This window comes from Ciona intestinalis, unplaced genomic scaffold, assembly GCF_000224145.3.
Source record: "Ciona intestinalis unplaced genomic scaffold, KH HT000111.2, whole genome shotgun sequence".
In the NCBI taxonomy this organism is placed as follows: domain Eukaryota; kingdom Metazoa; phylum Chordata; class Ascidiacea; order Phlebobranchia; family Cionidae; genus Ciona; species Ciona intestinalis.
Window position 1 is genome coordinate 8553 of NW_004190433.2, and position 11121 is coordinate 19673.

The window sequence follows — 11121 nt, forward strand, 5'->3', positions numbered from 1 at the left end:
TTTAAACTAATCATCAAAAACAGAAATTATACAAAAACTACAGATCGTATGGGAGCAAATAAAACACGATTGTTTACCAACAATTTTACCAACAATGGTTTATCAAAGGTATTCTGACGTAAATAATCGTTACATTAACATGCGTAAATCTGCAACAATGTTTCATCTGTTTATAATAATTTAGATACGTCTTTTTAATAATGTAGTGTTAGTTTTAATTTACCGCGTAAAATAGAATATATATTTGTGTGCACAACCAATAAAGGGAGTGTTTTATCGCGTCAGAGATAAACGTGGACTGGACGTAAATATGACAGCCCCCTTTTGAACGCGCTGGTTGCGCCACTGGTGAACACAAACTATATTTCTATTATTTTAAATGCAAACTATATTTCCAATATATTATATTACATAGGTATATATAATATATATCCTATTTATGTAATATATTATTAACATGAATGAAATAAGTAAAGTAATATATCCACCAGGAAGATTCATTTTATGAAATATTCAAATTACTTGCAAAAAAAAAGTCCGTAGCTATGGAATGCCTGGTTATGACATACAATGACCAAGCAGTTTGTATGGATGACACTGCAAAAAAACTCGGACTTTCTGTAGCGGATACTATAGGTTTGTTTGTGGTTGTTAACTTGTATTAAAAATATGCTCTTTCTTTTTGGGTTCGGAATGTCAAACACCAATGTAAAATTTGGAATGAAAGCCTAACCAGTGTTTTTAAAAATGTATCAAAAAGAAATATGTATAAATATCAAATTGCTACCATTGTAAGCGTATGTGTCCTTGGGCAAGACACTTAACAATTGCTTTAACCCAATTGTCACTAAAGGGTTGTCCAAACTGTCTGCGACATAAAAATAATTACCTACAAAGTTACTCGATAACTTGTAAGCTGTAACGAGCTGTATGAAACAAAAACTCGTATTATAACGTTTTTCTTTTCTGGCCATGCAAGGATAAAGTAAGTCACATTCATTCATAAGGTTTCAGTGAACATGTAATAATATAGTAACCCCACATTTATATGTGTGGTCAATGCTCTGCCTTTTTTTAGATAGAAATATAACTTAAAAATAGGGATGTTAAGACATGAGTCTATAATTTAGTTCGGCTTTTCTAAATGCTAAAGAAACCCTAATGTAATTTTATTTTTAGATTGTTTAATAGTTCACAAGAAAGTTGGTACAACGCAATACAACAGTAGGGACTACATCTCAATTAACTTCCAGTGCAAGTTTCAAAAAGTAAAAAAAAATTACAAGACAAATAAAGTAAGTTGATCGTAAATTATCATTACAGCTTCTGCTACATAGCATACCACTATCATACAATTTCAAAATTACAAATTTTCTCCATGGTTAAACATACCTGATGTAAAATTACGTTATTACTTTTTGTATTTTTTTGGGTATATATATATTCCCATTTAAAAATTGTGTATGTTTGTTGTTATAAAGGTACATTTACACATTAATCCAAGACCTAAATATTCATTTTTAATAACGAATACCCTTTTTTCATATAAAATCTGTTAATATTGTGTTTTTAATGTATATATTTTATGTTTTCCTTTGTTTCCCAGTACACTTCATTGCAAGAAACATTCGAAAAATATGCAGCAGATATCGGTCACAAGTTACAAGAACTGGTGTTTAAATTTGATGGCGATGTTATTCCTAAAACTTCTCTACCACTTGATCTTGACCTTGAAAATGACGATACTATTGACGTTATGAGAAAAAAAATACAAACAACTAAATTCGCTAAATGATGTATTTTTTCTCGCATTATTCCTAATTTTTTTATGAAGTCTCTTTTATTTACTCTTCATTAAATTTCCAAATGTTTGTTTATGTTTTTCTGTAATAAACTATTAGTTTTACAGGTTTCTTGAATAGGTTATGTTTGGTATTTAATATTGTTTAATAATGGCATCATTATATGATGTGCATCCTGTTATTGAGATTCCCTACCATCCAATATCTGTGTGTGATGCTGTAAGTTTTGCTTTATAATACTAATGTTGCTACTATAAAATATAATATGTTTTTATAGTTTCTGTTCTGGTATACTAATTGTTGGAATTTTTTAAGGTACATTGATACCTAAGTTCAGTTTTAAAATGACTCTTATATTTATCAGCTAATTAATTTACCAAAAACACAGTAATATATTGAAATTTGAAAGTTAACGAATTGTATTTGGTTTATTCACCAAAATCTGTTCCACATCTCAGAACCTTTTGAGTATGGATGTAGGGCCTTACCTGGCCTACTAATATATAAATAAATGTTACATTCCAGATGCTCCCATCAAATGTCATAGCTGTACAATCCACACAACAAGATCTTGCAGTTTCTGGAAACAAAGAAGTTACTCTGATAACCAAATACTCTTCCTGTACACAGACACTTAGTTTTGGTTCGTTTTTATTTTTAATTTTGTTCTTATTTTTGCTAAACTATTTTCTTGCAAAGCCGTTAAAAGTTATACCATCTTTTGTGCCACCATCATACTATGTTTTTGTGTGCATATGTGTCCGCAACTCAATTTAGGTAATTGCTCCAACCAAGTGGTCCTTAGTTTGTATAAATTGTCAGCCATACATGAAAAAAACTAAAAATTTTTGCTACTCTTGACTTACTCGTAAGCAAAAATGGGGTGTGTGAAACTAAACGCCCATGTTATAACGACTGTCATTGCCTCGTCATGCAATGATAAATATGCTAAAAATAAATTGTCTTTTTATAAAACAGATAATGCAGTTGAAGTTTTGTCCTGGAGCGATGATGGAAATTATTTAATTGTCGGAGCGTGTAACGGTCATCTTATAATTCTCTCAAAAGAAAATTCAAAAGAATTATTTAAAGAAGTTATTTCATCCAGTTACAGCAATGTTGGGTTTAAAACAATCGACCCACATTTTTGTTCAGTTAATTTGACCAAAATGTCCAACACAGGTGAATAATCAAGTTAAGCATAACTAAAATTGAGTTGTGTTATATTATTAAATATTTAAGTTAAATTTAATAACTTCTAAATAAAGCCATTTTTTTCCTAATTTAATGGAATATTATAATTTCAAAATTTTACATTTTATTGGCACAAAGCATACCGTTTGTAACTACAACATTTTCGTATTAATTTAGAGTTTTTTCTTTAACTGTATATGTATATCTACTATATTTATAAATGCTTGTATGGTTTTAAGATCTCTATGTTGCAAGTGCAGCAATGGAAACTGGTGATGTGTTTGTCTTCCATAATATTCAATTATCTGCAAATCCAGGTGACAACATTCTTACTTTTTCGTACTATAACACATTGTAATACATTTTATAACGCAATTATTTCCATTAAGCTACACACTGTGTGTATAACAGGCACCATAACATATTTGGTTCTTTTCATTTTATGATACTTTTTTATTACATGTGTAACATTTTTATAAAAGTATAACATTTTTAGATATTTAAAAAAATAGTTTTGTTACCATTGTTAGTATATGTGTCCTTGGCTAAAACACTTCAAATATATTGCCCTAACCCAGTGGTCACTAATGGGTTAAAATGTTTTAGACAAAGATGCAGACATAAAAGCAAACATGAGACAATCTACTTTCAACTGCTCACATCATCATACAAGTTTAAAGGATTTAGTTTGTGTTAAAACTAACGAATCGATCAGTTTCATAACTGGGGTAAGTATATTTTATAAGGCATGAATGGTTGTATTACATTTTCATATGGAAAGTGGAAATTAAAAGTTTTTTGTTATTTTTTTTATATGGAAATTACATTACATTTTTTTATATAGAAATTATATTACATTTTTTGTATAGAAATTACATTACGTTTTTTATTAGGAAAGTGGAAATAAAAATGTATATATTGTTATTTTCAATATTGCGCTTTAACTTTAAAATAGCCTACTGTTTTTGTGAAAATTTATAACCATTAATTTTCCGCATATTATTATTTTGACCCCTCAAAAAAAAACTTTTTTTCAACAGGGACATGGTTCTGATTTTCTTGTTGTGTGGGAAGATATAAACAAACAGATGTTTAATGAAAATAAATCAGACACACAATATAGTGCAGTTGATTTTGTTGAACACGATAATATAAGAGGTTTACCAAACAACTGGAATTGTGAAGGTTTTAATAAATTCTTGGTTGTTGGTTCAATGCTGTTTGCCCTTGATAATTTGGTAAGTGTAATTTAAAAAGTGTCGCATATTGGTAAATAAATGTCTCTTATTTATTTTTAAGTTATTATTTATATAAACCACAACAGTTATTAAAAAAGGTGACCTTGTTGCTGTTTATGGCTAGGTATACAAGTATGTAACTTTCATAATTTTTCTTTTTATTCTATTTGGCCGACAATTTGTGAAGTCCATTAGTAAGGACTTGGAGCAATTATGGTTAAAGTATGGCCTACAGACACGCATACCATAAAAAAGTCAGTATCGAGTCATAGTATTGAACCTGGTCAATTTCTGTGTCCACTGTGGTATGGAGGTCTGACTGTTAAAGTTAAACTATTTAAATGCAGGGTCATCTTTATCAACTAAGCATGCCAAATCTACTTTTAATGAAATGGTGGAATAATATTGCTTTATCTGACTTCATCATACAAGTTCCATGTTTTGCTACATTACCGAACAAGTAATCTAAACCTTTAAAATTTGTGTTATTTATATGAAATAAGCTATTATATATATCTGTGTTTTTTTTACAAAAATAAGAGAACCCTTTTCTAAAATAAGAGCACCATTTAACGAACCTATTTTCATCCTAAACTTTTACATAGGCCACTGTAAAAAATAGTGATTATATATGTATAGGCCTATATATCTAATTTTACCATATAGCAACATATTTCTAAGAGCACCCTTTTCCTAAAAAAAGTAAGAGCAACATTTTTCAAAAGGTTAACACCATTTAAAGCACCTGTTTTAATCGTTATAGTTTTATATGTGTATAAGTAAACATAGACTCACTGTAAAAAATATTGATTATTTACATTTTTAATTTTACCCTAACTACCACATAGCAACACATTTTTAACTTGTTTAAACTGTTACTAACATACTTATTACAAATTAAATTTATAGCGCTTTTAGTTTTGATTTATTAAATTTGTGTCCTTAACTTTCTTACACCTAGTGTACATTTGCCAGAATATAAATTATATATATCTTTCTTTTTATTTTTAAGAATCGGCTCCAGTTCTGTATTTGGAATAACGAAAAATGGAAAAAATTGTGTTGCTTTGGTCTTGCCGGCAATGAAACAGGTGTCATAATTATTTAAAATGTGTCATAGTAATTGAATTATATCTTGATATTTTGAACAGGTTTTTGAAACTTCTTGCAGTGAGGGAAGCATGATAGCGAATGCACCAAGTAATAGCGAATATATTCATTTGGTTGAATCATATGCATCTATGTAAGTAACTATGTTTGCATTTGCTCAAACTGTTTTTTTGTTAATTAGGAGATGAAATTAAAAGAAAATATGTCCAATATATACACATTTGTGCTATTTAGTAAAATATTATTGATATTTAGTTTTACCTTTAGGTTAACAAATTTTTTGTAATGTTTTCGATTGTATTTGTAAACTATGGTATAATCCTATGATATTTTTTACATCAATTTCGTCCTTAAAAAATCTGTAGTAACACTTTTATTTCTTCAGTATGCAATGTAACTTAAATCTGTTTTTAATTCTTGGTTTTTTATGTTAAACAACTAAAAAAAATAGTTTTTTTTCTTTATAAGAAGTAACCATAAGTAAACTTATAATTGTCAAATAACTTGTAATAAATGCAGATAAAACTGGTAAAATATATGAACAAAAAATCTAAATATTTTATTCCATAGAGATGCAAATGATGCAGTTGTGAAAATCAAAAGTGTCACTGAGACGTCACCAATAAGTCGTTTACTATTTCTATTGCAACAATGTGCTTATGAAAAGGCATTTTCCTTTGCAGAAGAATATAATTTGGATTCTCAAATCATATACCAAAACAAGGTGTGTTATATTTTCTCTCATAGGACTTTTGTATTTAAATAGATCTTTTATCTTTATAGTAACAGGTTGGCAATTTAGATAAATATAACCAGTGCCGTGGCAAAGTATTTAGCGTGCCTGCCTCTAACCAAGACCAGAGGTAATAGGTTGAAGGCTCATTGCTGCTACCATTGTGGGTGTATTTGTCTTTGAGCAAGACACTTTACGACAGTTGTTCCAACTCAGTGGTCATTAATGGGTCTTAATTTTCAGTCATACATAATAAAAAGAAAAAAATCCAAAAAAAATAACTTGTAAGCTGGCACAAGTTGTATGAAAATTCTGGACAGCCATGTTAGGCCTCAAAACATAGGTTGAGTATAACCAGTTATAAGGCATAGCATAAAATCCATATACACTGGTAGGTATTTATTGCCATTAAAATACATTTTATCTTAATACAGGCATCTTATTTACTTCATTCAATAACTTCAATGACCAAAAGCGATGAAAAAGTTGATATTTTTAAGGAATTGTGTTTCTGCATTAATAAGTAAGTGTATTTTGCTAAAAAGTCACTTTATTTGTTTCATATTACCCTCTATTCATGCATACATTAAAGTAACATACTTGGTAAAACTCGAAAACTGATTCTATGAGGACAAAGTAAGTTTCATTCATTCATTCAATTAACTGAAAATTGTAAAACGTACACAACTCCTACCCATGTAAATTTTATAAAAATATTTTACAAAAACTTGAAAAAATTGTGTTTTTTTGTATGTTTACAGAATAACAGATGCTGTGTACATAGGAGAACTATGTATGAGTGTTGCTCTTCCTGATTTGGAAATAACATACTCACTTCTAGCACTTGCATGCGAAAGACTTGATCAATTTAATGATGATTCCCATGCAGATGTCAAAATAGAGGTTGCTTTTCTTTTTTATTATAACTTGTATTTATTATATTATAAATAATAGTTGTTACTTAATTAAATATTATTATATTATATATTATGTTCGTAGCAACAGGCATGGCATAGTGGAAAATGCGGCATTGCTAGTAATTATAAATATTACATATATTTAATATATTATATTATATTGGTTGTCTTTTTATTTATGCAGATGTTAAACTAGAATATTTAGTTATATATATATTTTATATGAAATATCAATGGAATGTGATAGAATTCTTAACAAAAAAAAAACTTAAAAGTTGTGTGTATTTCTAATAAATTAGAAAAAGACAAATACTAATTACCCTTGCAACCTACTGTGTTACTTTGCACTGTAGATCTATTTGCACTGTAGAGCACAGTGGTTTAATCAATTTTCTTGTTATTATACTAGTATGCCAGGTTTAAAAATTGCATTTACAAATATCAGCTTTTATGCCCCTTTTTGACTGTAAAGACACTCAGTGTTATAGGACGTCCAACTTGAACTTAAAACAAAAAATATCAAAAACCAATCACCAACAAAGCTGCATTTTGTTGGCTTAAAATTAAAAGTGAAGTGTAAAAGGTGTTTTAAACAACCATGTAGACTGCATTCCAAAATTATATACAAATATCTACGTATTAAAAACCACTTATTTCCCCAAAATAATTACAACTAAGTTTCCCAGGTACTAAACTGTTTTTTTTTGTAAACTACATATCATAATCATGTTGTATGTAATAGATTGACCAAGTACTGGACAGACTTCTTACTTACCGAATGGCATTCGCACAATCTGATATGATTTCTTGGGAAAAATTTCGGCAACAAAATTTCCAAGAAACAGTTGCCATGTTGCTTCTGTCTGGCAATCTTTACCAAGCAACCGTGATATGTTCAAGACATCATGTAATATTTGTTGTATAGTAGGGTGGGGGAAAATGGGACACCTTTAGCACCTAATAACCAAGTTTCCTGATTGGGTTTTAAACAATTAACAACGGTTTATAGGAGAGTGAGGATGCTGTTTTATAATTCTTTGAATGTTCTTGTTTACTACCAAATTGTACAAGAAAATGGAATGAAAAGGTGTCCCATCCTCCCCCCCCTCCCCCCCTACTATATTTTATTATAAAAAAAAAGTTTTTCTAATAAATTAAATCTTTAATAAGGATACATTTAAAAATTGAAAATAAAAACATCAATTTTTTTTTCAACCTAATTTTTATAAAACGTTGAAAAAATGTTTGTCAACAGATTAATTTTATCGAAAGTTTGAATGCAGAAGATGGCAAGATGTTAAAAACAATTAAATATAAAAACATTAAATAAAAAATGTTTTTTTCAACCGACTTTTATTTAAAATTTAAAAAAATGATTTTCAACAGATTGAGCTTGTTGAAAGTTTAAAAGCAGAAGATGGCAAGATGTTGAAAACAATGTTGAAAATGATTCCTGATGATGTTGAAATGACATCGTTGATTGATTTCTTGAAACATTTGTTACCACTCATCTTGTTGTCAGATATCCCTAATTCTGTTCAGGTAAATTAAAAATTTCTTTAAACTTCCATAATGTGTAGATAACTTGTACTATTCAGCAACTGTAAACGAAATAAAAATTGGCCTGTATCTGAGCCTGTATAAATATAATGCTTGTAATTTAATGGTGAGGTCCTATGGCAGAACAATGGGGCACCTGAGATATAGGTTGGACTTTGTTTATTCTAAGGCTTCCAAAACCATTTGTTGTAAACCCTTTTAGTAAAAAAAACTTCAATTCTGCCTGGTTAAAATCATAAACAGCATATTTAATTACCTAATCAAAGTAGTTGGTCATAAATGACAAATGTTTGACACCACAAGTTCTCACACTCTGTTTACATGGATTAGATTAAAATGACATAAAAATGACTTGTGTGTAATGCCTTTTGCAAAAGTTTTATTTTTTGTGCAAAATTCTGTGAATGCTACAACAAACTGCATTTTAGGTCCACATAACCTACATATACAGAGTAGAAATACAAAGTGGCTGCATATGATGTATTTTATACAATTTAAAAACCTTTGTTTAACAGACCACAGTATCATGGATAAGCGAACACGCTCAAACTCTGGAGGAAGTTTCCAGTGATGGTTGGCCGGATAATGCTTTGAAACTCGCAACACTGTTTTTCGAGGTTCAGGAAAAACTTTTAACGTCTGGTTTCCTAAGGTTTATATATTACTTCTTTACTATTTACTTGTGTTTTATTTATTCAGCATAATCACAACATTTCTAAGTATAAAACAATTGATACAGTAGTGTGGGGGAAGATGGGACACTTTTTAACGCTATTTTCTCCTTCTTTTTTATTGTAAACAATGAACATTTGAAGAATTATAAAACCGTATCCCTACGACTCCCCTAGACCGTTGTTAATTGTTTAAAACACGATCCGGATATTTAGATGTTATGTGCTAAAGATGTCCCATCTTCCCCCACAATACTATATGAACTGTAAAAAATTGTATGCAAGTTTTATATAAGGGCTTGAAATAAAAAATTATTGCAGTGTTGTATCAAAAATCTATCTTAAAATTGAATATATGTTATTATCTCTTATATGCCTATGCATGTTTAATAGATGGATTTAAATATGTTCAATAATTGTATAGTGTATGTACAGTTTATATTATTACTTCTGTTCTTAAATAATTTTGCATTTGCAAGTGTACCATTCAAAAAATTAAGGAAGATGTCAAACCGCTTTCGCCCTTGAATATCTAACACTTTTATTCACATTTTATTCACAGCTAGTCTCGTGATCACACTTATTTTCTTCCAATTAAATGTAAATAAGTTTTAACTGTAGGCGTGTTTTTAACAACTGTTGTTTGTCGCTATATCCTGTCTTTTCGTTTAAAATATTTCTAAATCTTCGCTACCGGAATCGAAAAGCGAATAAAAATTATTATAATATTATTTTTATACAGCAAGAAACTGAGTTCGATGCATCATGTAAACAAAGATCAATCTGACAAAGTTTCTCAACTTCGATTGTTGATTTCGCAACTGCAAGCTTTACAGAAACTACAAACCAAGTATACGTGTGATGTTTCGTTAAAGGAATTCACCAAGGTAAAAAAAACACTATTTATTCATGTATTTTGGTGGAATAAATTAGTAGATTGTTTATTTTGCTAAAAAAAATATCTAAATATGCAGAACTAAAAAATAAAAAAAATAAAAAAAAAAAAAAAAATACACAGTTTGTTTATGTATTTTGGTGGAATAATTTCATAATTAATTTAAATTCCCCCCCCAAAAAAATTATTGGTTAAAGTAGTGATGCCTTTCTAAATAACCCTTTAGAAAAATTACCTTTGATGGGTAACAGTGTTAATTTCAATTACATTGAATTTGTGTTTAATCGCTTTGGCAGTAGGAAGCATCCTTTAAAGTTAAACAGTTTCAACACTCTTCAACTTTCTGATTAATTTGTCTTCATATGTGAATTGATAATATATATATATATGCATATAAAGCTCATTTAGGAGTACGTATTTAAATCTTATTTCAAAATAGGTATAATATTTAATATTTATTCATTTTGATTTATTTTATTCAAAATATGTAGGAAACCACATTATCTCTCACATTTCGATTGTTGGATAAAATAAACACACCTGAACTTATACCTGGCTCGTTTCAAACCACAGTACGACCATATATGGAAGAACATCAATTATCAGAAGAATCCACTTTACTACCATATATAACGGTATGCCATTTTTCTGCATACGTTTATACACTTTTAAAAGTCTTCACATATTCAAATTTATTGAATTTTTTTGTTTTTTTAAATTTTTTTGTTTTTATTAGACGCATCATTTTTCTGCATGAGTTTGTACACCTCATGTCATGTACTTTCAGTCTTAACATACGTAAATTTATTGCATTTTTTCGTTTTTATCACTGTATGTCATTTTCCCGAATATGTTCATACACCTCATGTACTTTTAAAAGTCTTAACATATGCAAATTATAGCAGTTTCTTTTTCTTTTTTTTTAGCAATTTGAACAATACATTTTGACCACAAGGTTGACTAACTACCAGTAAATATCNTTAGTCAAGAGACACACAACT

At 29.0% G+C, this 11121-nt stretch overlaps 1 protein-coding gene across 1 annotated transcript; it reads left to right on the forward strand.

Annotated features, from left to right (window-relative positions):
• The first annotated feature begins 512 nt into the window (after window positions 1–512).
• On the forward strand, window positions 513–11052 carry LOC113475127 (kinetochore-associated protein 1-like). The gene is made up of 19 exons (XM_026838754.1): window positions 513–636; window positions 1180–1295; window positions 1607–2021; window positions 2328–2445; window positions 2781–2984; window positions 3236–3313; window positions 3603–3724; window positions 4037–4234; window positions 4582–4694; window positions 5247–5325; window positions 5386–5477; window positions 5915–6068; window positions 6512–6600; window positions 6839–6980; window positions 7737–7901; window positions 8381–8536; window positions 9070–9206; window positions 9968–10112; window positions 10612–11052. The coding sequence occupies exons 3-19, from the start codon at window positions 1953–1955 to the stop codon at window positions 11020–11022; spliced, it is 2472 nt and encodes an 823-aa protein (XP_026694555.1). The 5' UTR covers window positions 513–636; window positions 1180–1295; window positions 1607–1952; the 3' UTR covers window positions 11023–11052.
• The last annotated feature ends 69 nt before the right edge of the window (window positions 11053–11121 follow it).